Source organism: Oryctolagus cuniculus, chromosome 13 (assembly GCF_964237555.1).
Source record: "Oryctolagus cuniculus chromosome 13, mOryCun1.1, whole genome shotgun sequence".
NCBI classification, from domain to species: Eukaryota; Metazoa; Chordata; class Mammalia; order Lagomorpha; family Leporidae; genus Oryctolagus; species Oryctolagus cuniculus.
In genome coordinates, this window is record NC_091444.1 from 1,998,394 (window position 1) to 2,025,509 (window position 27,116).

At 61.0% G+C, this 27,116-nt stretch overlaps 1 protein-coding gene across 3 annotated transcripts in view; it reads left to right on the forward strand.

Annotated features, from left to right (window-relative positions):
• C13H1orf21 (chromosome 13 C1orf21 homolog) overlaps positions 1 to 27,116 on the forward strand; it is a 143,259-nt gene that overhangs the window by 62,563 nt on the left and 53,580 nt on the right. For all 3 annotated transcript variants that reach the window (XM_070055036.1, XM_070055038.1, XM_070055037.1), the window contains exon 2: positions 3,118 to 3,337. In XM_070055036.1, the coding sequence (XP_069911137.1) occupies positions 3,244 to 3,337 (94 nt within the window). In that variant the 5' untranslated portion in view covers positions 3,118 to 3,243. The remainder of the gene's footprint in view (positions 1 to 3,117; positions 3,338 to 27,116) is intronic.

Consider the following 27,116-nt stretch of genomic DNA (forward strand, 5'->3'; position numbering starts at 1 on the left):
TCTGCCCGCTGTGTCATGTGGGGACGGAGGAGAGCTCGGGCGTGGGCCTCGCGGTGGATGCTCTGTGCTGGCGTGCAGGGTGCGCTGCCCCGCGCTGCCCGGCGGCTTGAGGCGCGGGGTTGCTGCCTCTCAGATGTCTGCTCCCCGTCGCGTTCCTGTAAACCCAGAAACGTGGCTCCTAAAATGCCCGTCCTGCTGCGAGAGCCTGAGCCTGCATTTCAGGACAAGCCCTTCTCTGACAGGGCGAGAATGCGCACTGAGGATAGTGCTGCTAAAAACACACAGCTGGTGAGAATCTGCTGAGTCACCCCTGGACCTGGCGGTCAGTCACGTGAATCTGCTGGGTCACTGAGCCCTCCTGCCGGCTGTTCCTGTTGCAGACGCTGCCTTTTTTTTTTTTTTTTTTTTTTGACAGGCAGAGTGGACAGTGAGAGAGAGAGAGAGAGAAAGGTCTTCCTTTGCCGTTGGTTCACCCTCCAATGGCCGCCGCGGCCGGCGCACCGCGCTGATCCGATGGCAGGAGCCAGGATCCAGGTGCTTTTCCTGGTCTCCCATGGGGTGCAGGGCCCAAGCACTTGGGCCATCCTCCACTGCACTCCCGGGCCACAGCAGAGAGCTGGCCTGGAAGAGGGGCAACCGGGACAGAATCCGGCGCCCCGACCGGGACTAGAACCCGGTGTGCCGGCGCCGCTAGGCGGAGGATTAGCCTAGTGAGCCGCGGCGCCGGCCCAGACGCTGCTTTTAAAAGGAGGAATTCTGAGTGTTGCGTTTGTTATTCTGCGGCAGTGTATTCAGCTTCCGCAATTCCAGCGTCTTACATTCAGATGAAGGTTTTGATATCAACCCAACTTTTTTTTTTAAGATTTATTTATTTATTTGAAAGTTAGAGTTACACAGAGAGGAGAGGCAGAGAGACAGAGAGAGAGGTCTTCCATCCGTTGGTTCTCTCCCCGATTGGCTGCAATGGCTGGAGCAGCGCTGATCCAAAGCCAGGAACTGCTTCCAGGTCTCCCACATGGGTGTAGGGGCCCAAGGACTTGGGCCATCTTCTGCTGCTCTTCCAGGCCACAGCAGAGAGCTGATTGGAAGAGGAGCAGCCAGGACTTGAACCAGCACCCATATGGGATGCCGGCACTACACGCCAGGGCATTAACGTGTTGCACGACAACGCCAGACCCCTCAACCCAAACCCAACTTCTTTTTTAAAGGTTTATTTGTTTCAGAGGCAGAGTTACGGGGGGTGGAAGGAGCAGAGAGAGGGAGGTCTTCCATCTGCTGGTTCACTCCCAAATGGCCGCAGAGTTGGAGCTGCACCGATCCAAAGCCAGGAGCCAGGAGCTTCCCCCAGGTCTCCTATGTGGGTGCAGGGACCCAAGGACTTAGGCCATCTTCCACTGCTTTCCCAGGCCACAGCAGGGAGCTGGATGGGAAGTGGAGCAGCCGGGACTCAAACCGGTGCCCATATGGGATGCCGGCACTGTAGGCGGAGGGTTAACCTGCTATGCCACAGCACCAGCTCCTCAACACAACTTCTGAAACCCAGAGGACACCGTGAACACGCGCACCTACTGTGCCGTGAGGCTCCGAGTGTGCAGCAGGTTGGCAGCGTGCATCTCCACGCGCTGATCCAGTGTTCTCACGGCGTGTTCAGACGGGGCCACGGGGCTGCTGTGTCTGGTGTTTCTGGTTTATCTGCGGTCAGCTGGGGTAGAGCCACAAGCAGGCGGCCTCCAGGCCCCTGACCCAGCGCCAGGGCCCGCCCCGCCCCCGTGCAAACAGGCTGACACGGCACTCCCTGGAGGCTGCCACGCTGCCCGGCCTTTCAGGCCCACAAGACACTGCTTCCTCCCTCCCTCTGTTTCTGGATTCTGCGAGGTCACACACCGCCGGGAATCCTCCATCTCGGGGCCAGCGACACTGCCTCGTCCACCTGTGGCGTTAGCCTCCCTCCCGCCTCGGGCCCCTGAGCCTCTGCACCGGTGCAGCCAGGGCATCAGACAAGCGCTGAAGGCTCCCACAGTGTGTGTGCATGTGTGCGCACACGTGTGTGCACGCACAGGGTTGCACGTATGTGTGGGCATGTGTCATCCACCCACGGGCCTGGATCTCGGGTAGCTCCAGGGAGACTGAGTGAGCAAGAGGCTACCAGCGTGCGCAGCCAGAGCGTCCGTAGCCGTGTGTCCCCCTTGCAGACTGCCCTGTCACGCGGAGGCTGGAACCGGGAGCCGCGTTGCAGTGAGGGACGGTGCGTGCCGTGCCTGGTGTCTGAGGCCCCGTGTTAGGTTGATCAGATGCGCCTGCGAAGCTCTCCGCCCTTGGGGTCCCTGGTTCCCAGTGTAAGGATCTTCCCGCCGTGCTACCGGGCGGCTGAGGCCCTGGTGGTTCCGGGGCCTGCGTGGGGGTGCTGCTTACTGCAGGAGGCTTTGCCGGGTGGGAGGGCAGAGCCAACACAGTGGGCGCAGGGACGGCACTGGAGCCGGGAGTGGGGGTCAAACAGGGCAGCTCTGAGTGTGGCCAACCCAGGGCCTGCCTGCGTGGGGCACGAGGAGGTGGCTTCGGCCGTCACCTTGTGGTTTTTCTGGGACACTCAGCTTCCCCGGGGCTAGCGCCTTCTGCCTCAGGCCGTGCTGTCCTGCCCTGGCCTCCAGGCGCTCGGCTGCCCCACAGGCAGCAGACACAGCGAGTTGGAGACCTTGCCCTGTCACCTCCCTTGTCTTCCAACATCAGCAAAACCATGAAGCAGACAGATGGGTCTCCTGCAGCCCGCCCTGCGCACAGCAGCCCTTGGTGCAAGCTGGGGGAATGGAGGGGCTGCCCGCAGGGTGGGGGGAGGGGTGGGAGGGCTGGGGGCCATCCCAGGAATGCACATGCCCCACCCTGGAGGTGTGCAGATTCAGAGCCGTAGACCTGAGCGCCGTCCGTGCACGTGCGGCAGGTCTGGGCACCCAGGTTCTCCCTGGCGAGTGAGCCGAGGTTTGGCGTCTCCCCGCCGTGTGCCCCGCAGGGTCTCTGTGTTCTGCCTGCAGGGCTGTCCTGGCCCGCTGCCCCGGGTGTGCGTGGATGCAGCTGCGGCACTGCCCGCCCGGCAGGTTCTGACCCCACCCTGTCTCCCCGCAGGTGCTCCCGGCCGGACCGACCCAGCCGCAAGGTGGACCTGCCTCTCGTGCCCGGAGGGGGACGATGCCGGCTTGTCTGTAGCGATGGTCAGCGGTTCAGCGCGGCTGAAGCTCAGCGAATGAGACTATGGGCTGTGCCTCCGCCAAGCATGTGGCCACCGTTCAGAACGACGAGGAGGCCCAGAAGGGGAAGAGCTTCCAGAACGGAGACGTGTTCGGCGGTGAGTGTGCAGGAGCTGCGTGCCGGCTCCAGGCCGGGCGCTGGCGGCAGGGAGCAGCCGTCACCGCCCTGCGTGCCTCTCGGGGTGCAGGCGCGAGGGAGATCGGTGCAGGCTTCCTGTACCGGGCGACGTGCAGGTTCCTGCCGGGGCCAGCGGCCAGAACCGAGCTCTGGAGGGGGCAGTGTCCAGCTGAGCGGTTGAGGTGTCTGTGCCCCACCTCAGCGCACCAGGCTCTGGTTCCCAGGTCCACGGTGGTGGCTGGAGCGGCCGGGTCCCTGCTGCTCACGCGGGACAGCTGGATGGAGTGCCCAGCTCCGGCGTTGGCCCAGCCCAGGCGTGGCCACCGCTGGCATTTGGAGCACGAGTTTCCTGCCTTTCAAGTAAATGAAAAATAATTTAAAGCATTCTTACAAAGGAAGGAGTGGGATTTAAGCAGGTGTGTGGGACAGTGGCCGTGGGGTGTCCCAGCGGGGGTGAGAGGTAGGGCTGAAGAGAGACCCGAAACCCTGGGTGGAGGGTGACTGACAGAGAGGCACGCACTTGAGGATCCAGAACTGTGGTCGGTCAGTTGGCCATCATCTCGTGGGTCGAAGCTCGTCTCTAGTGCCTTGGTCACGACCACCAAGTTCATGGCCGCATCTCGCCTGCAACTCTGTCTTCTGTGTCCACCAAATGGTTTCAAAATAAAAAGCAAGGCAGCGTTTAGAAATCAGGAGGCTTCACAGACAGCCCCAGGTTCTTCAGCTCAGCAGATCCGGCCACCGTGGGCGCGTGGCCGTGGCGTGTTCCCAGACGCTGGCCTCCGCCGGCAGCTCTCCCTTCCCCACCACGCCCAGGCCACCTGCAGGCTCTGTTTGTCCTGCGGACGACCTGTCGCTGCCCTGAAGGAGTTCCGGGGCCAGCGGGAGTCTCAGTGTTGGGCTGTGCTGGGCCTTGTGTGTAGAACGGCTCTCCGTGTCTCTCCGGGAAGGAAGCCGGGGCCGGGTTACACGTAGCCCGGGGAGACAAGCCGAGGCCGTGCGAGCAGGACGCCCCACACCCCCGCCCGGCGTGGCCAGGGTGTTCAGGGTGCACTGGCGGGAGCGTGTACCCGGTCCCTGACTTCTGTCCAGGTGGAGGTAAGGGGAGAGTGCAGTGGAGGTGAGAGCTCTCCCTGGCAAGTGAGAGGCGTGGATCCCGCAGCGCGTCTGGGGTTGGAAATTTCCTGCCCTCCGAGGGCAGGGCGGGTGTGCGTTGCGGTCAGCAGGCCTGCTGAGGTCACCGAGAGGACAGGTGCGCGGGTTGCCAAGAGCAGCTTGGGGAGGGCGAGCGAGCCGCAGGCCCAGGCTGCACGGACCCGTCCGGCAAGTTCCGGGCGCGCCGCCTGCTCCCTGGCTTGCTCTCAGCAGTCAGACCATCGGAGGAGGCGCAGGGCACCGAGCCAGGCCGTGTCACCTCCCGGGGTCGCTGTGCCCTCCGTGGCCGGGCTCTGTGGCTGCACCCACGCTGCCGTTCACCCTCCTCCTCTCACCGTCCCCCCAGAGCTCCGCACTGCCGGCTGTCACACGTGACCCCGGCCCCGCTCACCCAGGCGTACCCTGCCGTGACTTCCTCCACCAGCACGGAATGGAGGCTGGCAGAGCCTGTCCCCAGGCACAGCTGAGTCCCCAGAACTGGTCCTGTCACCCCGTGCGTCTGCGTCTTCTGTTTGTTTACTGTCTGCAGTTGACAAGCACTGGCTGACGTGTTCGTGTGGCGCGTGCGGTGATCGACGCGTGCTGTGTGTGACGATCCACGTGGTGGCTGACGTGTGCTGTGCGTGATGATCTGTGTGGTGTGTGTTGTGATTGATGTGTGCTGTGTGTGCTGATCCGTGTGGTGGCTGATGTGTGTGTGACGATCCACGTGGTGGCTGACGTGTGTTGTGCATGATGATCTGTGTGGTGGCTGACGTGTGTGTGTGATGATCCGTGTGGTGTGTGTGGTGGTTGACATGTACTGTGTGTGGTGATCCGTGTTCCGTGTGGTGGTTGACATGTACTGTGTGTGATGATCCATGTTCCGTGTGGTGGTTGACATGTACTGTGTGTGGTGATCCGTGTTCCGTGTAGTGGTTGACAAGTGTGTGTGATGATCCGTGTGGTGGTTGACATGTACTGTGTGTGGTGATCCGTGTTCCGTATGGTAGTTGACATGTACTGTGTGTGGTGATCCATGTTCCCTGTGGTGGTTGACATGTGTGTGTGAAGATCCAATCAGGCAGCTGGCCCTGCGTCTCCCTGAAGTTGCCGTGTCTTCTGATTGGAACCCTCAGAGTCCCCTGGTCTTTTACAGAACGTGGGTGGGCTGCCTCTGCCTGCTCCGGGGTCTCCTGCAGTGCAGGGGCTTTGTTGTGGCACCGTGGAGGGGCGGGAACGTGGGGTGCAGGCTCTGTCCCATGTCGGGTACAGGCTCTGTCCTGTGTCGGGTGCAGGCTCTGTCGCATGTTGGGTGCAGGCCTCCGTCCCGTGTCAGGTGCAGGTCTCTGTCCCGTGTCGGGTGCAGGCTCCGTCCTGTGTCGGGTGCAGGACTCTGTCATGTGTCAGGTGTAGGCCTCTGTCGCATGTTGGGTGTAGGCTCTGTCCCGTGTCTGGTGCAGGCCTCCGTCGTGTGTCAGGTGTAGGCTCTGTCCCGTGTCGGGTGCAGGCCTCCGTCCCGTGTCGGGTGCAGGTCTCTGTCCCGTGTCGGGTGCAGGACTCTCTTGTGTCAGGTGTAGGCCTCTGTTGCATGTTGGGTGCAGTTCTCTGTCCCATGTCGGGTGCAGGCCTCCGTCCCGTGTCGGGTGCAGGCCTCCGTCCCGTGTCGGGTGCAGGTCTCTGTCCCGTGTCGGGTGCAGGCTCTGTTCTGTGTCGGGTGCAGGCCTCCGTCCCGTGTTAGTCTGCGTCACGTTGGCACAGCAGGTGCACTTGAAGGAGCTCCCGGGAAGGGGAAGGTGCAGATTGGCTCAGTTTGGGGGCTCACAGTGCAGGGTCAGGGGCTGTGGTCTGCTGTGGGAGGGAGGCCACGCGGTGAGCCAGGAAGCAGAGTGTGAGCTCGCTGCGTGCCCATGGCCACGTCCCAGCATTTTGATCCAGTCTCCTGCATCTTAGGTCACACGTGGGTGCTCTCGTGTGTATGTGTGTGTGTGTGTGTCCCCAGAGTGGACTCTGCCAGTCTCCTGTGTCCTGGGTCACGAGAGCTGACCTCAGCCAGGGCTGATGGCTGGCTCAGGATGGGGTTGGGGTGTGGCCCCTGGCGTGCTTCTGAGCAGACCCCATGTGCCTGTGGGTGGTGGGTGCAGCAGAGACAGAATCCAGTGTCCTGCCCCGCGCTTGCCCTGTGCGTGGTGACGGGGTGTCCTGCAGGTGTGGAGCATGGGCCCCACCCAGCATCCACTGGGAGGCGTCCCCGAGTGCCCAGTCCCCAGCGTCCACTGGGAGGCGTCCCTGAGTGCCTGCTGCTGGAGGGGCTGGGCAGGCTGAGGCCCGGGAGGCGGGGGCTTCGGGGAGGGCGGTCAGAGCCTCAGGACCAGGGTTGGGGTCTCAGGAAGGAAGCCCAGAGAGCTGCCTCGCTCTGCCCCAACACGGGGACCCTGCGAGGGGACCCCGACTCCCGCAGGGGCTGAGAGATGTGAACTCCATGGCTTCTGAGCCACGCAGACCGTGGTGTCCCACTGTGCAGCCCAATGGACCGAGACTCGTGGGCAGCGGGAGAGATGCGCGTGGCCTGCTGCAGGGATGCGGAGCCGAGTCCGGTGAGATGAGGCGAGGAGGCATCTCCTGCCCAGGGGACTCCAGCCACGTTCCTAGATCGTCCCTGCGGGCGACCCCTGCCGGGGGCCCCAGCAGTCACGGTGCCACCTCATTCCACGTCCCCAGGGCCCGCCCCTGCACCGCGCAGACCGGTGCTGGACCAGGCGTGACCCGACGACGTCAGTGAGAGCAGGCGCGCCGCGGCGGTGCCGTGCTGTGCCGGCCGAGCACCTCCTGCGTTTGTGCAGGTGCACAGGCCGCGTGCTGCGGGCCCCTGGGGGCCCAGGCTCGGCGCCGGTGTCGAGCGCGTGCTCCTGACAGCAGGCTAGGCAGGCGCTCGCTGCCAGGCATGGGAGGCCGGATCCCCTGTGCCAGGACCTTCCGGCTGGACGGAAGGACGCAGCCTGGGGCCCACGTCTCTGCCTTCTCGGCCAGGCTGTTTACTGGCAGGTGCTGGCTCCTGGGCCTGCCACCCTGTGTGTCCTGACGGCCAGTTCCCCGGGCCCCACGGATCACCATGCAGCACTGGGCCTCAGGCTCCCGAAAGCAGACGGATGTCAGAGCCTGGTTCACTTTGAATTTCTTTCTTTTTTCAGTAGGCAAGTAGCCCTCAATTCCAGGCAGCAAAGCCTGCCGCACCGTGCACCCCGCACTCGAACCGCAGCAAGGTCCCAGGTGCCCTGTGTCGGGGTGCGTGGCTGGGGATGTGTCTGCTGCTCTGCCCTGCCTGGCGCTGCAGCTCCTTGGGCCAAAGAGAAACCTCTGGGTGCTGGGTGACTAACGTGGGTGTCGGATGATGAACCCCAAACTCTCTAGGCTTTGGGATAGAAGACGGGAGAGTGGACTAGAGAATGCTTTACTGATTTCTTAAAGAAGATTTATTTTATTCATCTGAAAGGCAGAGAGGGAGGGAAAGACAGACACCTCTTCCATCAGTCCCCAGATGGCCGTAACAGCTGGGGCTGAGCCAGGCCAAGGCCAGGAGCCAGGCATTCCCTCTGCGTCCTCCATGGGTCCTTGGGCCATCCCCTGCTGCCTTCCCAGTGCATTGGCAGGAAGCTCGATCGGAAATGGAGCAGGTGGGCCTTGAGCCGGCGTTCGCGTGGGGTGCTGGCATCAGGGTGGCGGCTGCACCTGTGGCGCCACGGCACGGACTCCTGCTTTGCCGTTTAGATTTGTTTGTTTGCTTCATTGCATTGAAGCATTCTGTTGTCAGCTGGAGAACGCGGGTCACGAAACTCGCATATATAGGGTGATTCTAGCTATCACCGGTGGCTTCTGGCCGAAGCATGCGCCAGGTGTTTACCGGGAGAAGTTGGTGGTGCCGGCTCCCAGGGGTGCGATTGGGAGCGAGGCTTTGTGCTTGTTCTGTTTTTTCCAAATATTCTGCATCTCTTTTGCTACAGTTTAGAAGCAAGGGCCTCTCTGTGGTGACGAGCTTTACTGCCGTGAGGCTGGGGTGTGCGGTTTGAGAGAAGGCAGCGGAGGCCCCCGGGGCGCTGCTGACGGTGTTCCAGCACTCTCTGCACACCAGGCTCCGCCTTGGGTGTCTCGTTTATAGATTTGCTGAATGTCCCAGCACCTTACCTGTTAGGCTCCAGTTTCGCACATGAGGAACCTGTCATGTATGTCCCCAAATGACACGTGCAGCCCCCGTGCCCTGCCACCCTGTCCGTGGGTCCTCTCGCGACATTAGTGACAGGAGACTCCGGCATAGTCATAAGAGAAGGCTCCGGGCTTCCCTCTCCCTGTCGCCAGGGCAGATGTCGTCCGTGTGCACCTGCTGTCTGGCCCTGTGTTAAGTAGCCCTCCAGAGCCGTCCCTGGGAGCAGAGTCACGGCCACACCCGCCAGGCCACCTCCCTGCCGACAGCGAACCTCAGACAGAACTCGCTTTGCACACTGGGGGAGGGTCTGGTTTCCTTCTGCTGTGCCCTGCCTGTAGTGGCTGCCGAGGGTCTGAGGACAGAGCGAAGGCGTGGGGTGTAACCGTGGTGTGGGTCCCGTGGGTTTCTTAGCTAGTGACCTTGTCGTCTCTTCATTCCAAGGCCTGAGACCCCTCAGGGAAGATTATGGGCTTGGATGGAGCCGTCCTCTTCTGTGGTACCCCGTCAGGGTTTGGCCAGGATTCGGCTCCGGGGACTCGCGGCATTTCAACCCCGACCTTGTGTTAACAGCTGACGGATGAAGGCTTGATCTGGTTACGGCGTCTGGGAGGCGTTTAGGTCACTGGGGCTCGGCTGTAGATTTTCTGTGTTAGTCACCCCTGTGTCGCGTTAATTAATCACAGTGCCCGGGAGGAGCAGCTCAGGAGGGGAAGGTTTATTCTGGCCCGGAGGCTGGGGTTTCGCCGCCCGGGATCAGGTGTTGGTGTGGGCGTCTGGCAAGGCTAGAGGACCGCAGGGGTCGGCGGTCACTTGGTGAGCCAGGGAGCCCACCCGGCACCTCCCCGTGTCTGTCCTGTCACTCCTCAGACCCAGTCGGGGGGCTCCACCCTGGCCCCGCACTCAGGTCTCCACGGCGACCACACAGCCCTGAACAGGGCTGAGCCTGGGTTCCTTACTTGTCTTTGCAGAAGTAGCTCGCGCTAGAGAGTGCGGTGTGAGGCCTTGTGACCCACGGGTAAAGGGAGACGCGGGCTTCCCGCTGGGGCGTGGGCGGTGCTGACCCTGCGCCTTGGGTTCTGCTTCTGTGGGTGAGTGGGACGGACCCGGTGCTGGCGGCCTGGTGTCCACAGGTGGCGTTGGCTCCCCCGCCTGGGGGCTGTCTCAGTCTCCAGCCCTGGGCGTTGAGACGATGGCGTGAGATGCTCGCTGGGTGGGGCAGCGGTGTTCTGCCGGTGCCGGCTTTACCTGCCAAGGTTGACAAGGCGCTCACGGCTCTGCAATGCAGTTCTTGTCTTCCCCACGGCTAGGAAGGCCAGCGGTGCCTTCTGTGGCTTTGAACGTTGCCACGAGCCAGGAGGCAGGAAGCTCAGCGTGCCACGTGGGGACCCCGCCCTGCCTCCCCTTCGCCGGCGGTGTCTTGTTAATCTCTCTTCCCCAACGCTTGGATTGCTGTGAAGTGCTCAGAGAAGCAGCCAGGGGTGTAAAGCTGCTGGCTGCAGAGCCAACATCCCACAGGGGCGCCGGTTCAAGCCCCGGCTGCTCCACTTCCCATCCAGCTCTCTGCTATGGCCTGGGAGAGCAGCAGAAGATGGCCCAAGCACTTGGGTCCCTGCTCCTGGCTTCAGATCAGCTCAGCTCTGACCATTGCAGCCATTCGGGGAGTGATCCCGCAGATGGAAGACCTCTCTCTCAGTAACTCTACCTCTCAAATAAATAAATAAAATCTTTTTAAAAAACATTTATGTATTATAAAGGCAGAGTGACAGAGAGGGAGAGATCTTCCATCTCCTGGTTCACTCTGCAGACGGCCACAACCATTGGGGCTGGGCTGGGCTGGGCTGCAGCCAGGAGCTTCATCCAGGTCTCCCACACGTGTGTAGGGGCCCAGGTAGTATGCCCATCTTCTGCTGCTTACCCAGGCGCATTGGCAGGGAGCTGGATCAGAAGTGGAGCAGCTGGGACTCCAGCCGGCACCTATACAGGACGCTGGCATCCCAGGTGGCCGCCTGACCCACTGCGCCGCAGCGCCAGTCCCAGGATGTAGGGTTTGAATTCCTGTTGAAGGCTGTGTTTGAGGTCCTGACGGGGAGCGCTGGTTCTGTCGTTGCAAGGGATGATGAGTTGTAGGACAGACAGCTTTAAGCACATTCTGACGTAAGAGAACGCTTCGTTTTGTGGCCACCGACTTCTCCAGAACCCCCGGGCCGCCTGTGGCCCCTCTCAGCTGCGGCTCGCTGACCGGCGTCGCCGGGCTTGGTGCTGCACCCCAGGGCAGGAGGAGGTCAGGGTTCTAAGGAGATCAGAACAGATGCAGAAGCCCCGTGATACGCTGCCGCGTTTAGCTCTTGGACCAGAATGGCCTGCGGTCACTTTCAGAGCCCCTGGTGAAAGTGACTTGGTCTCAGCTGGGGAGGGGTGGAGGAGGGGCACCCAGGCCTGGGCACCAGGGTGTCTGCGCCCCGGAGCAGGGCGAGGCTGTGCTGGAAGCCTTTCCTTTCGAAGGCTGGCGTGCGTGACTGCCGAGAATGGAAGGCGACAGGCTGACGGTGACGGCGGGAAGGGTGGCGCTAAGGTGCCATGCGCCTGCGAAAGCAGGAGTTGCCTCGAGTGGCAAAGGGGGCCACCGGGCAGAGGTCTCCGTCGGGGTCCACCTCATTCCCACGTGAAGCGCAGCCTTCGGGACAGGCTCAGTTGCCTTCACAAACAGCCCGCCTGGGAGTGCAGGCGCCGCTGTGGATTCCGATCCGCAGCACGGGAGAGACGCGGCTTTGGCTTCCGGGTTGCGCTGAGCGGTTTCGTGTTCGTGGAGTGCACTGTCTCACGCCGTGTTTTGTTTGCTGTTTCGCTTCTCGTCGGCTTCGCGCACGGCGAACGCCGTTCTTCCTGAGCCTTGCGGTCTGGGTCTCGGGTGGCCTCCCCCGCTCCCTGGCTTTCTTCACCAGTGCCCCGCCCCCGCTCGGTGCCAGGTGTAAAGCGGAGCAGGCGCTTCTGGCCCTGGCGCAACTCTGGAATTGGAAATCATTCATTCAAAAAGTGTTTATTTATTTATTTATTTATTTATTTATTGACAGGCAGAGTGGACAGTGAGAGAGAGACAGAGAGAAAGGTCTTCCTTCCGTTGGTTCACCCTCCAATGGCCGCCGCGGCCGGCTCGCTGTGGCCGGTGCACCGCGCTGATCTGAAGCCAGAAGCCAGGTGCTTCTCCTGGTCTCCCATGGGGTGCAGGGCCCAAGCACCTGGGCCATCCTCCACTGCACTCCCTGGCCACAGCAGAGAGCTGGCCTGGAAGAGGGGCAACCGGGACAGAATCCGGTGCCCCAACTGGGACTAGAACCCGGGGTGCCGGCGCCGCTAGGCGGAGGATTAGCCTAGTGAGCTGCGGCGCCGGCCCAAGAAGTGTTTACTGAGCACATAGTACAGAGCAGCTTTGACGCGGGATGCAACACACGGGACAGCAACTGCGTGTTCTGCTTCTGTCCTGGGGGGGCACGTGACAGACGTGTGGCCTCAGAGAGGGACGTGGTGTGAGTGGGGGGGGCACGTGACAGACGTGTGGCCTCAGAGAGGGACGTGGTGTGAGTGGGGGGGGCACGTGACAGACGTGTGGCCTCAGAGAGGGACGTGGTGTGAGTGGGGGGGGCACGTGACAGACGTGTGGCCTCAGAGAGGGACGTGGTGTGAGTGGGGGGGGCACGTGACAGACGTGTGGCCTCAGAGAGGGACGTGGTGTGAGTGGGGGGGGCACGTGACAGACGTGTGGCCTCAGAGAGGGACGTGGTGTGAGGAGACCAACAGGACAGACGAGCCAATCGCCTTGTCTTATTTGGGAGGGCGGGACAGCGAGTGAGCTCGAGGCCCAAGCTGGGAAGCAGGGGCCCCGCCAGGTCTCCCCGGTGGTGTCGGAAGCCGAGCGCTGAGCCGTCACCGCTCCCTCCCCGTGCACCTAGGCAGGAGCGGAGGCTGAGGACTGGGCTCAGGTCCTCGGGACCGGCACGGGGTCTTAGCGCCCGGGCTGTCACCTCCCACGCCCCCTTGGAGTCCCGGGGAGAAGCTCTAGAAGCCTAGAGCTGGCCTCTGCACACGGCCCTGGTGCGGGAGCAAGTCTGCGAGAATCGCCAGGAGCAGTTTCAGGAGAGGAACCTCAAGGGCTGGCGGCCCCCAGGGGACTGCTGGGGGCTCCAGAGAAGCTGGAGACAGGAGGGCGGGCGGTGAGCTGAGTGACAGGAGGGCTGCTGAGTGACAGGAGGGGGGGGGCGGTGAGCTGAGTGACAGGAGGGGAGGCGGTGAGCTGAGTGACAGGAGGGCGGGCAGTGTGCTGAGTGACAGGAGGGTGGAGCAGAGAGCCGAGTGACAGGAGGGCTGCTGAGTGACAGGAGGGCGGGGCGGTGAGCTGAGTGACAGGAGGGCTGCTGAGTGACAGGAGGGCTGCTGAGTGACAGGAGGGTGGAGCAGAGAGCCGAGTGACAGGAGGGCGGGGCGGTGAGCCGAGTGACAGGAGGGCTGCTGAGTGACAGGAGGGGGGGCGGTGAGCCGAGTGACAGGAGGGCGGGGTGGTGTGCTGAGTGACAGGAGGGGGGGTAGTGAGCTGAGTGACAGGAGGGTGGAGTGGAGAGCTGAGTGACAGGAGGGCTGCTGAGTGACAGGAGGGTGGAGCAGAGAGCCGAGTGACAGGAGGGCGGGGCGGTGAGCCGAGTGACAGGAGGGCTGCTGAGTGACAGGAGGGGGGGCGGTGAGCCGAGTGACAGGAGGGCGGGGCGGTGAGCTGAGTGACAGGAGGGCTGCTGAGTGACAGGAGGGGGGGCGGTGAGCCGAGTGACAGGAGGGCGGGGCGGTGAGCTGAGTGACAGGAGGGGGGGTGGTGAGCCGAGTGACAGGAGGGTGGGGGTGGTGAGCTGAGTGACAGGAGGGCTGCTGAGTGACAGGAGGGGGGGCGGTGAGCCGAGTGACAGGAGGGCGGGGCGGTGAGCTGAGTGACAGGAGGGCTGCTGAGTGACAGGAGGGGGGGTGGTGAGCCGAGTGACAGGAGGGCGGGGCGGTGAGCTGAGTGACAGGAGGGCTGCTGAGTGACAGGAGGGGGGGCGGTGAGCCGAGTGACAGGAGGGCGGGGCGGTGAGCCGAGTGACAGGAGGGCTGCTGAGTAACAGGAGGGGGGGCGGTGAGCCGAGTGACAGGAGGGTGGAGTGGAGAGCTGAGTGACAGGAGGGCGGGGCGGTGAGCTGAGTGACAGGAGGGTGGGGTGGTGAGCTGAGTGACAGGAGGGGGGCGGTGAGCCGAGTGACAGGAGGGGGGCAGTGTGCTGAGTGACAGGAGGGCGGGGTAGTGAGCTGAGTGACAGGAGGGCGGGGCGGTGAGTGACAGGAGGGGGGCGGTGAGCCGAGTGACAGGAGGGCGGGGCGGTGAGCCGAGTGACAGGAGAGATCACAGGGGACTCAGCATGGCCCCCAGGCTGGCTCTGCCCCGTGGGATGGAGCCCGGCCACGGCCTGTGCTTGGAGGACGCTGCGTGTTGCCGGGCACTGCGGGTGGGGGCCTGGGCTGTGCCTGGTAGGAGCTGCCCTGCTGCACCCTGGCCGCTGCTCCCTGAGCCCGCGGGGCAGAGGAACCAGTCGGGGCGTGTTCTTGCTGCTCCTCCCGCCCGTCCCGGCCTCGGGTACACTGCAGTGGACCTCACGTAAGAAGTGACCCCGTGACCCGCACGGGTCGGGGTCTGAGCTCCCACTGTAGGGAGAGGATTGGCAGTCGTGGATCCCCAAAGAGAGACCACAAAGGGAGTCCAGGGGCTGTGGGCCGGGGTAGAGGAGGGGCAGTTAGCATGGGGTCTTGTAAGCCACGGCCAAGTGCGCCAGAAGCAGCCGAGGAGACCCCCAGGGACCGTCCCCGAGCGTCCTGGAGTCCCGGCACACGGAGGACCTGGAGCCGGGAGCGGGTGAGCAGTTCCGGGTGACAGCTGCTGATCTGGAGGCGGACAAGCCGCAGAATCGAAGGCGGTGAGCCTGGCACCCCGCCCCCGTGGCCTGGCAGGTGCCTCCCTGTGGTGTAGTGAGCCCTGCCGGCCTCAGGGGCTGACGTGGGGAGTGACAGGCGCTGCCTCAGTTAGAAGCCGAATCAGAGACGTGTGGACCGTGGCCAGCTCAGGCATTCCGTGGGAAGATGCTTAAGCCCTGGGAGCTGACCTAACATAGGCCTTGGGGTACAAGCCAGAGTCAGAAGGGTGGGAGAGAGGCTGGGCCGGGGTCCTGTGGCCGTCTGCCCCTCCCGAGAGCCATCCCCCCGAGGCTCCTCCTGGCGCACAGTCGTTCGGTCTTGCGTGCTGTGCTGTAGGTTGAAAGTGTCGGTTTAAATCCGGGGAGTTGGCATTTGGCCTGATGGTTAAGACACTCCCTGGGCCTGGGTTCTCCTGACGCCAGCTTCCTGTTAGCTCCCTGGGGAGCGGTAGTGGAGGCTGGAATTGGGTTGGGTCCAGGCTGTCCATGTGGGAAACCTGGAATCCCCAGGTCCAGCTTCAGCCTGCCCCACCCTGGCCCTGATGGGCATTTGGGAGGGAGCCAGTGGACAGGAGCTGTGTGTGTGTGTGTGTGTGTGTATGTGGGTGTGGGGGGGTGGGGGGCGTGTGTGGGTGTGTGTGTGGGTGTGGGTGGGGGGAGGCGTGTGTGGGTGTGGGGGGCGTGTGTGTGGGTGTGTGTCTGGCTGGCTGTCTGACTGCCTCTCACGTACACTGCAAGGTTGTCCATCTCATCTCAAGTCTTGGGAATGCCAGCAGTTCTCTGTTGCTGAGAGATCCTTGTGAGGACAGAGTGGGGCAGCAGCCTTGGAACGTGCAGGTCGCCGTAACCCCACGGAATCAGCTAGAGGCGTGGGTGGGCTCAGGCGCTGGCCGGCCTCCCTTCAGCTCCGTGTGCGCCGGCTCCCGCACAGGCCGGCCTCGCGTCTCCGCTCCCCAGGGTTTGACGATGTGCGCCTCACTGAAGCACACGGAGGCCCTGGTGCAGACAGAGCAGACCTGTGGGCCGAGGGCGGGGTGTGTGCCTCTCAGAGCCCCCGCCCTCCCCAGCTGCCGAGGGTGGGAGCACCAGGGCCTTCCTGAAGCTGGGAGTGAATGCAGACCCGTGGGAGAGGTGGCCCCGTTAGGGGAGAGGAGTGCACGAGCCCCCAGCCTCCCGCTGGCCACCAGCTCCCGGGGCCTCCGTGCGTCTGCTGAGTCATGGAAGCGTGTGAGGAGTGGAGACGCCCTATGACTGTCACAGGTGGAATTTCCAGCGCGTTGTTCCATTCGCCACCCCACGTGCGAGGGCGTGAGTGGAGTGACGCTGTCCCGTGTCTGCCGTTGAGTGGGTGACTTTGCTGCCACTGAGCTCGGCTGGGGGTGTGACCCAGGTAGGGTCAGGCCCTGGAAGCCAGCTGCAGCGCAGAGGCACAGCCAGAGGAGCCCCTGGCACCATGGGGAGCGAGTTAGCTCTGCACCGAGTAAGCTCAGAGTCACCGCGTTCGGGAGCCACAGCTGCACACCCGGGACCGCCCGCCTGGCCGCCCTGCTGGCTGCCGGCTGCTTCCCTGGCTGCCTTTGTTTTAAGGGCCTCATGAGCCGCCCTCTTCTCTCAGCTCCTCTGCACAGCACCCCTGCAGCCAGCCTGGCCCTCACCATCTGTTCTGCTCTCATTAGCGCTGCTCGTCCTGGCTGCGGTCTGGACGCGGAGTTCTCCGCTCACCTCCCCACCCCTCGCTTGTCTGCATGGCCGCCGCACGCAGCTGGGCGCCGCTCTCCCAGCAGGTGGCCGGGGGGTTGGCCAGGGGGCGTCCAGGCTAGTGCTTTTACTGGAGAGTCTTTTCTTGAACAGACATGCTCTGGCAGCGTCAGAACCCAGTCCAAGGAATTACGTGAGGTGGACATGAAGATGTGCTCCGTGGGGTGGGCGTTGAGGCACAGGGCCAAGCTCCCACTGGCGTGCCCGCATCCCATATCAGGGTGCTGGTTCAAGTCCAGCTGTTCTGTGCCTCTGAGCCAGCCTCCTGCTGAGGTGCACCCTGGGAGACAGGTGTTTGGATCCTAGCCGCCCATGTGAGAAACCCGGATGGAGTCCTTGCTCCACAGTTTGGCCTGGGCATTTGGGGAGTGAACCAGCAGGTGGACAGTCTGTCTCTCCCTCTCTCTTTGTCTTTCTGGCTTTCAAATAAATAGATAAATATTTAGTTATATGTATAAGTGTGTATGTTTATATGCGTACACTTCCTTCTTACGTAGACACATCCACATGCACACTCATACGTGTATGCTCACACACACACACACACACACACACACACATACCCCGTTAGCCGCAGTGTCAGGTGTTTGGCAGGCAGCCACATTGATGGAAGTTTCTGGAATGGTCATCAATTCCCTGCCCTTCACCGTTGGTCCTGCACGGCCGGGAAGAAGTGACTGCCGATCAAGCAGGCGGTCCCAGGAGCACTCGTGGTATTGCAGGCCCTCCTGGTGATGGGTGCTTCCCCAGCATCACGTATGAAGGCAGGCGTGTCAGGCTGTCTTCATACCTTTTCATATTTGCTGCTGTTGCTCTAGAGTTTGCCCTAAGAAGACAAGCTCTTTGTCTTAGATTCTGTTGTTTCTCGCACACACACAGTCAGTATGCGTGGGGATCAGACGCCAGCATCCACGGATACCCAGGTCCCAGGTGTGCAGCACCGCGGAGTTTGCCTGGAGCCTGTGCGCACCCTCCAGACGCCTGAACCACCTCTGGGTGGCTTACAGCACCCAGGACAGTGCAGTGCTGACTAAGCGGTTGTTACTCTGTGTCATGGAGGGAGTGCTGAGTAAGCAGTTGTTACTCTGTGTCATGTAGGGAGAACTGAGTAAGTGGTTGTTATGCTGTGTCATGGAGGGAGTGCTGAGTAAGTGGTCATTTTGCTGTGGTCTAAGTGGTTGTTAATGCTATGCTGAGTCAGCAGTTGTTATTCTGTGTCGTGTAATCGGCCGTTACACTGTGTTGTGTAAGCAGTTGTCATTCTGTGCTGAGTAAGCGGCTGTTACACGGTGTCATGAATTGGTTGTTATGCTGTGTCATGGAGGGAGTGCTGAGTAAGCGATTGTTTTGCTGTGTCATGGAGGGAGTGCTGAGTAAGCAGTTGTTTTGCTGTGTCATGGAGGGAGTGCTGAGTAAGTGGTTGTTTTGCTGTGTGGTGTAAGTGGTTGTCATGCTGTGCTGAGTGAGCGGTTGTTACGCTGTGCTGAGTAAGCAGTTGTTATGCTGTGTCATGTAGAGAGTGCTGAGTAAGCAGTTGTTATGCTGTGTCATGGAGGGAGTGCTGAGTAAGCGACTATTATGCTGTGCTGAGTAATGTGATTGTTTCGCTGTGTAGTGTAAGTGGTTGTTACACTGTGCTGAGTGAGCGGTTGTTAGGCTGTGTCATGTAAGTGCTGTTACGCTGTGTCATGCAAGTGGTTGTTATGCTGTGTTGTGTAAGCAGATGTTATGTTGTATCATGTAGGGAGTGCTGATTAAGTGTCTGTTATGCTGTGTCATGTGTCTTATGCTGTGTCATGTGTCTGTTACGCTGTGTCTTGTGTCTGTTACGCTGTGTCATGTGAGTGTGTTACGCTGTGTCATGTAAGAGCTGTTACGCTATGTCATGTGAGTGTTAGGCTGTGTCATGTGAGTGTGTTACGCTGTGTCGTGTAAACGGCTGTTAGGCTGTCTCTTGTGTCTGTTACGCTGTGTCTTGTGTCTGTTACGCTGTGTCATGTGTCTGTTGCGCTGTGTCATGTGAGTGTCTGTTACGCTGTGTCATGTGTCTGCGCTGTGTCATGTGAGTGTCTGTTACGCTGTGTCATGTGTCTGTTACGCTGTGTCATGTAAGCGGCTGTTAGGCTGTGTCTTGTGTCTGTTACGCTGTGTCATGTGAGTGTCACGCTGTGTCATGTGTCTGTTGCGCTGTGTCTTGTGTCTGTTACACTGTGTCATGTGAGTGTCTGTTACGCTGTGTCGTGTAAGCGGCTGTTACGCTGTGTCGTGTAGGGAATAACAAGGAAACGTCTGCACGTTCAGTAAAGGTGCTTGTTCTTCAGGTATTTTTGGCCTGCACTGGTTGAGTTTGCAGGTGCAGAGCCCGTGGACACAGAGGTGGCAGACTGTGTGGGACTGTGCATAATTGTGTGGCTGTGTAGTTGTGTGTGTGTTGTGTCTGAGAGAGAAATGCCTGACATGAGGTTTTGCTTAAGGATTCCGTCTGTCCTGGGAGCGGGTACCTCCTGCGCGGTGTGTTGGTCCTGGGGGTTTTGTGAGAAATCAGTGCAAGAAGAGAATTCTCTTCTCCCTGATCAGCAGGTCCCTTTCCTGCACACTTGTGGGGCACAACTCAGACTACTGAGCCTGGGGCCTCGGGGATCAGGGCTCAGACTGCCAAGCCCGGGCCCTCGGGGATCAGGGCTCAGACTGCCGAGCCCGGGGCCTCGGGGATCAGGGCTCAGACTGCCGAGCCCGGGGCCACGGGGATCAGGGCTCAGACTGCCGAGCCCGGGGCCCGGCTGTGTCCTGCTTGGCCGGTGGGCTGTGGGCATTGACTGCACCTGCACCCGTGTCCTCCTCTATGGTGGCGGAGTTACTGCTTCTAATTCACGGCTGTAGATCTGAACCCAGGACCCCGGGAGGGCTCTGTGAGTGCTGCCATCCCTTCTCCCACCCCGCCTCTTTTCCTGCTTCTCTTTGATGCGTGCTGGGGACACCGATCAGAGCTGTGATAGCGCAGAATAGTTGGGGTGGAGTGTCCTGAGGACTCGCGTGCGGTTGTGCCGGCTTTGCCTTGCTGGCTGTCGCTTAGGGCAGAGCGGTTTCTGATCGGTGCTCCCCTGCAAGGGTGTGTCTGCAGTGATGGGCCTGACTGGAGCAGGGGTGCGTCTCTCCTACTGTGAGCGCCCCAGAGCACAGCGAGAGCTGCCCGTGCACCAGGAGGGCCAGGAGTCGGCTGTGCAAGCTGCCTTTGACAGCACCCAGGTCAGCAGGAGGAAACCCATTTTAGTTACGTGCACATGCGCAGGACTCCCACGAAACGGGAAGCTGAGTGAACGCTGGGTCGCGGAGGTTCATGGAGGTTCCTGAGCCATTCAGGCGGGGGCTGCAGGGAGTGGGCGAGACGGGAGTGCGGGAGTGTGGCTGGGCACCCAAGGGAGGCCTCAGGGAACCAGCAGGGCACCGCTGGCCGTGACTGCGTGTGCTGAGCGCCCGTCTCCTCCTGTGACTCCGTTAACCTTTGTGGCCGACCATGTTCCCAGGGGCTTTCGACAGTGGACTTGAGAGAGTACGGGGAAAGATGGGGCCCGGAGGGTGCAGGGCCAGGGCGTGGCTGGTTCCTGTTCAGTTAGAGCTGAGTACCCCAAAGTGCACTGACTGGGGGGTCCCGGCTCCTAAGCCCCTCTGCCTGATGGTTCTCAGATTCCCCGCAAGGTTGGAGGCATCAAGGCTTCTGCTCCTGCCTCTCTGATGCACTAGTGCCCCAGGGCCCCCAAAACCCACCTGCACCTACACCCCCTTACAGCTGAACCACCTGCACCTACACCCAAGACCCCATGAACCTACTTGCACCTACACCCCCTGCACCTACACCCCCATACAGCTGAACCCACCTGAACCCCAACTCCCAGACCTGACCCCCTGAACCCACCTGCACCTACACCCTAAGACCTGACCCCCTGAACCCACCTGCACCTACACCCAAGACCCCATGAACTCCCAGACTCCCAAACCCACCTGCACCTACACCCCCATACAGCTGAACCACTGTCGCTCCCCGTCTTCATGGAGGAACGACACAGGACCCTGCGCTGTTCTTTCGTCTGCTCGGCCCTCCCCGGGTTTGCTGCTGGTTCTTCCCGGGTTGGCTACTATCCCTTCCACCTCCGTGGAAGGGCAGTTCCCCCTGGCCACATTCCCCACTTCCGCAGGGGAGCGGCACACCGCCGGCCGGCTCTTCTCGGGGGCTGCACAGGTGTTCCTTCAGATAGATGTTCCCCTTAGATGTTCCTGGTGCATGCCGTCTCTCTCCTCCCTTATAGTCCTCTTCTGCCAATCCCAACTCGGCTGCCCACACGCCGAGTACGCTGCTCTCCTCCAATCAGGAGCAAGTCCTACAGTTTATTGGCTGAACTGGAGGCAGCTGTGTAGAAACTGTTTCCTCCTCTCCCAGCGCCATATTGTGGGAGAGCAGATGCATAGAATAAGTCTTAATTCCAGTAACTTAGTCTAGTCCGAGTTGCTCCCAGTTGCTCCCCACAGATCCCCCTTTCTTTTTATTTTTGGCGTTGATACGCACCTGTCTTCGGTGCCCCGCGGCACACACTCTGCTCTACTTGCTAGAGTTGCCCACAGGTGCTTACAAGCCCTACCAATCAGGCAAACCGAATCCGGGTCCTCTCTTCGCCATGTTGTGAGGAGGTTTTTAGGCGCTGATGCGTGCCTGTGTTCGGTGCCCTGCAGCACATGCTCTGCTAGAACTGCCTGCAGGTGCTTACAAGCCCTACCAATCAGGCAAACCAAATCCAAGCCCTCTCATTGCCGTCTTGTGGGGAGACTTATTGGTGTTAATTCATGCCTGTCTTCGGTGACCTGCGGCGCATAAGCTGCTAGCCGCCCGCAGGTGCACACCACCTCCCTAATCAGGCAGACTGAATCCAAGCTCTCTCATTGCCATGTTGTGGGGAGGCCTTATTTTTCTCTATTTCTCTATCTCCGGGCATTCCTATTTCTCCTATTTTACTTCTATCTGCCAGCATTCCTATTTCTCTCATTTTACTTCTAAACTTCTGTTTCTCTTATCCCCGCGGCTTCCCGGCGCCCGCCCCGAGGCTGCTTCTCGGTGCCTCCCCCGCAGTGGCTTCCCGGCTCTGAGCCGCTTCCCGGCTTCGCGTGCTCCGCGGTCTCCATGCCCTTCGCGCCCGCACCACGGCCTTCGCGCCAGCCCCGCATTCCCTATCTATTCACGCCCCATGCTCTCTCTGCACGCGGCGGCTTCCGCGAGTCACACAGCCCCAGCTCACGTTTCCGCCACCGGTATTCAATCTAAGTTCCCCGGGCTAACCTGGCGAATTCAACCTATAGCTTACGTTTCCGCCTTACGGTTTGGCTTCCCGTCTTTTGCTCCCCAGGCTAATCTGACGGATTCCAACCCAGCTCACACGTCCACCTCTAGTTCCAGATTTTCGCCTTTTGTTCCCCGGGCTGACTTGAAGAATTCCAACCTGGCTTACGTCTCCGCCTCGGCCTGCCCCCGCGGCTTCATCCTCCCTAACATATTTTTCTCTACCCGGTATGTTTCCTAACTTTTCTTCCAACAATATTCCCCTCTCACTTCTCCTGGCTTCTCCCCACAGTCCATATCCGAGTCTAAGTTTCTTCTAGGTTTCACTTTCACTTTCAACCTGCAGTCCATATCTGAGTCTAAGTTTCTTCTTGCTTTCGCTTTAAATCCTAACTTCTTTCCCACAGTCCGTATCCAAGTCTATGCCTAGGTTTTCAATAGCTTCTTCCGGCACCTTTTCTGTCCGGCTTTTCCCTAGGCTCTTTGCTAGTCTCTCTCTCCGGTATTTTCCCACTTCTTCCCTCTTCTTCCCTCCTGGGTTTCCTATCCGAGTCATGGCACCATTATGTCGCTCCCCGTCTTCATGGAGGAACGACACAGGACCCTGCGCTGTTCTTTTGTCTGCTCGGCCCTCCCCGGGTTTGCTGCTGGTTCTTCCCGGGTTGGCTACTGACCCTTCCACCTCCGTGGAAGGGCGGTTCCCCCTAGCCACTTTCCCCACTTCCGCGGGGGAGCGGCACACCACCGGCCGGCTCTCTCGGGGGCTGCACAGGTGTTCCTTCAGATAGATGTTCCCCTTCGATGTTCCTGGTGCATGTTGTCTCTCTCCTCCTTTATAGTCCTCCTCCACCAATCCCAACTCGGCTGCCCACACGCCGAGTACGCTGCTCTCCTCCAATCAGGAGCAGGTCCTACAGTTTATTGGTTGAACTGGAGGCAGCTGTGTAGAAACTGTTTCCTCCTCTCCCAGCGCCATATTGTGGGAGAGCAGATGCATAGAATAAGTCTTAATTCCAGTAACTTAGTCTAGTCCGAGTTGCTCCCAGTTGCTCCCCACAAACCACCTGCACCCCACACTCCCAGACCTGACCCCCTGAACCCACCTGCACCTACACCTCCAGACCCCATGAACCTACTTGCACCTACACCCCCTGCACCTACACCCCAAGACCTGACTTTCTGAACCCACCTGCACCCACACCAGTCATCTCAGGAGAGATGGTCCTGTACTTTGAAGTCTGAAGAAAACAACCTAACCTGAGCCAATGGCTCAGAGCCTGGCCCTGCCCTCAGACCCGCCGGGGCTGCTCCCAGCCCTGCCGCTTGGCCATGGGCCAGGGGGCTGCCTCTGCTGTCCCTGGGCTGTCAGGGGGATGAAGTCAGAGGGCAGAGGAGTCAGGACAGGCCTGTGTCTGGAGGGGCCTCCGGGAGCGCCAGGGCCCTCTCCCAAGAGCAGAGAGCATTCATGCAGAGTCCTGGGCCTTGTGCGGAGGGTGGCCGGGGCAGGGCTCCTACCGGGACCCCCAGCCGCCCTCCTAGAACCAGCTCTGGACCCTCTTCCTGGGTCTCAGCTGGGCATCTCCCTGTGGGGAGCAAAGCCCAGGCACCGCTGTGGGGAGCTGAGCCCAGGCCCTGCTGTGGGAAGCGGGGTGCAGGACACCAGCACAGGAACCAGGGGCATCGGGTGTGGGGAGCAGAGCCCAGGCCCCGCTGTGGGGAGCAGAGCCCAGGCCCCGCTGTGGGAAGTGGGGTGCAGGACGCCAGCATAGAAACCAGGGGCGTCGTCCTGTGGGGAGCAGAGCCCAGGCCCCGCTGTGGGAAGCGGGGTGCGGGACGCCAGCACAGGAACTAGGGGCGTCGTCCTGTGGGGAGCAGAGCCCAGGCCCACTGTGGGGAGCAGAGCCCAGGCCCCGCTGTGGGAAGTGGGGTGCAGGACGCCAGCATAGAAACCAGGGGCGTCATCCTGTGGGGAGCAATGCCCAGGCCCCGCTGTGGGAAGCGGGGTGCGGGACGCCAGCACAGGAACCAGGGGCATCGTCCTATGGGAGCAGAGCCCAGCCCCGCTGTGGGGAGCAGAGCCCAGGCCCCGCTGTGGGAAGTGGGGTGCAGGACACCAGCACAGGAACCAGGGGTATCGGGTGTGGGGAGCAGAGCCCAGGCCCCGCTGTGGGAAGTGGGGTGCAGGACGCCAGCATAGAAACCAGGGGCGTCGTCCTGTGGGGAGCAGAGCCCAGGCCCCGCTGTGGGAAGCCGGGTGCGGGACGCCAGCACAGGAACTAGGGGCGTCGTCCTGTGGGGAGCAGAGCCCAGGCCCCGCTGTGGGAAGCCGGGTGCGGGACGCCAGCACAGGAACTAGGGGCGTCGTCCTGTGGGGAGCAGAGCCCAGGCCCCGCTGTGGGAAGCGGGGTGCGGGACGCCAGCACAGGAACTAGGGGCGTCGTCCTGTGGGGAGCAGAGCCCAGGCCCCGCTGTGGGAAGCGGGGTGCGGGATGCCAGCACAGGAACCAGGGGCGTCTGGTGTGGGGAGCAAAGCCCAGGCCCTGCCATGGGAAGCGGGGTGCAGGACGCCAGCACAGGAGCCAGGCTGGGTTGGGTTGCGCTGTGTCTTGGGTCAGAGCTGTCGGGAGCTGAGTGTTCCAGCTCCTTCCTGACCGGATCATTGTCTTGGTCACTGAACTGTGAACCCCGGATGAGTGAAGGGATGTGCTGTCTGCCTCCGTGTGATGCAGCGCTCAGGGAGGGGCCTGCGGGCCGTCTTCTGCTTAACGTGCTGCCCTGGGACCAGCCTGCCCTCCGTGCTGCTGCTGGGGAGCCTGTGACGCCCAGCCCCTCACCTCCCCGACCCCGAGGTCACCCTCACCTCCCCTGACCCCGAGGTCACACCTCCTGTGACCCCCAAGGTCACCCTCACCTCCCCTGACCCCGAGGTCACCCTCACCTCCCCGACCCCGAGGTCACCCTCACCTCCCCTGACCCCAAGGTCATACCTCCTGTGACCCCCAAGGTCACCCTCACCTTCCCAACCCTGAGGTCACCCTTGCCTCCCCTGACCCTGAGGTCACACCTCCTGTGACCCCCAAGGTCACCCTCACCTTCCCAACCCCGAGGTCACCCTCACCTCCCCTGACCCTGAGGTCACACCTCCTGTGACCCCCAAGGTCACACTTACCTCCCCTGACCCCGAGGTCACCCTCACCTTCCCGACCCTGAGATCACCCTCACCTCCCCTGACCCCAAGGTCACACCTCCTGTGACACCCAAGGTCACCCTTACCTCCCCTGACCCTGAGGTCACCCTCACCTCCCCTGACCCTGAGGTCACCCTCGCCTCCCCTGACCCCGAGGTCACCCTCGCCTCCTCTGACCCTGAGGTCACCTTCGCCTCCCCTGACCCCGAGGTCACCCTCGCCTCCTCTGACCCCGAGGTCACCCTCACCTCCCCTGACCCCGAGGTCACCCTCTACTCCTTGCAGTGAGCATGCGTGTCGTCTTGTCCTCTCAGAACCATGGGTGCCACCCTGTGGGCTGTGAGACCACGCGAGGCCGTCCTGTGCGTCCCCGTGTGAGTTCACAGAGCTCACTTGGAGAGGTCTGTGCCACACCTGCACAGCACACAGCCAGGTGTCCTGAGGCCAGGTGCCGGAGAGCTCCCCTCCCCCACCCCTGCATTGCCTCTCACTGAGCCCTGCGTGCGCAGGTGCACAGACTCCTGGTGACAGCTTTCTAGGTACAGGAGGTCTGGAGGGACAGGGGCCAGATCGGCTGTGGCCACAGGTCGTCCATGTCTGCAGTGGACTTGAGTGTCTGCAGTGGACTTGTGTGCAAGCCGGCAGGTGTTTCCTGGGTAGCCACGGCCTTGCGGCTCTGTGGTCGTCCATGTCTGCAGTGGACTTGTGTGCAAGCCGGCAGGTGTTTCCTGGGTGGCCACAGCCTTTGCGGCTCTGTGGTCGTCCATGTCTGCAGTGGACTTGTGTGCAAACCGGCAGGTGTTTCCTGGGTGGCCACAGCCTTTGCGGCTCTGTGGTCGTCCATGTCTGCAGTGGACTTGAGTGTGAACCGGCAGGTGTTTCCTGGGTGGCCACGGCCTTGCGGTTCTGTGGTTGTCCATGTCTGCAGTGGACTTGTGTGCAAGCCGGCAGGTGTTTCCTGGGTGGCCACGGCCTTGCGGCTCTGTGGTCGTCCATGTCTGCAGTGGACTTGTGTGCAAGCCGGCAGGTGTTTCCTGGGTGGCCACAGCCTTTGCGGCTCTGTGGTCGTCCGTGTCTGCAGTGGACTTGTGTGCAAACCGGCAGGTGTTTCCTGGGTGGCCACGGCCTTTGCGGCTCTGTGGTCGTCCATGTCTGCAGTGGACTTGTGTGCAAGCCGGCAGGTGTTTCCTGGGTGGCCACGGCCTTTGCGGCTCTGTGGTCGTCCATGTCTGCAGTGGACTTGTGTGCAAGCCGGCAGGTGTTTCCTGGGTGGCCACGGCCTACGTGGGTCTGTGGTCGTCCGTGTCTGCAGTGGACTTGTGTGCAAACCGGCAGGTGTTTCCTGGGTGTCCACGGCCTACGCGGCTCTGTGGTCGTCCATGTCTGCAGTGGACTTGTGTGCAAGCCGGCAGGTATTTCCTGGGCACAGACCCGTGCCGCATAAATGGAGACACGGAGCTGTATTCTGTGATTCAGATAGGAGAGGTGCAAGTTCACAAGCAGAGCACAGCGGTGTGGCAGTGTGATGTGTGTGCCTCTGAGTACATGTGTGAGTGTGTGCACAGGTATGTGTGTATGCGTGCATGTGTGTATGTGTGAGTTTGTGGATTTGTGTATGAATGTGCGTGTGTGCACGTGTGTATGTCTACATATGTGTGCACATGTTAGTATATGTGTGTATGCGAGTCTGGATCTGTGTATGAGTGTGTGTGCGTGGGTATGTGTATATGTATATGTGTGAGTATGTGAATTTGAGCTGTGTGTGTGCATGTATGTGTCTAAGTGTGTGTAGTATTTGTGAGTGTAAATGTTTCTAAGTGTGTGTGTATTTGTGTGCATGTGTATGTGTGCATATGTGTATATGTGTCCAAGTGTGTGTAGTATTTGTGCTTATGTTAGTGTAAATGAGTGTGTCTAAGTGTGTATGTGTGCATATCTGTGTATGAGTGTGTGCACATGCATGTATCTAAGTGTGTGTAGTATTTGTGTCTATGTGAATATAAATATGTATTGTATGTGTTTCTAAGTGTGTGTGCATATATATGTATGTGTGAATGTGTTTATGTATGAGTATCTGTGTATAAGAGTGTGTATCTAAGCATGTATGTGCATATATGTTACATAGATCTCAACAGAGTTCATATTAGAGGAATTAAGCAACTAAGATCCC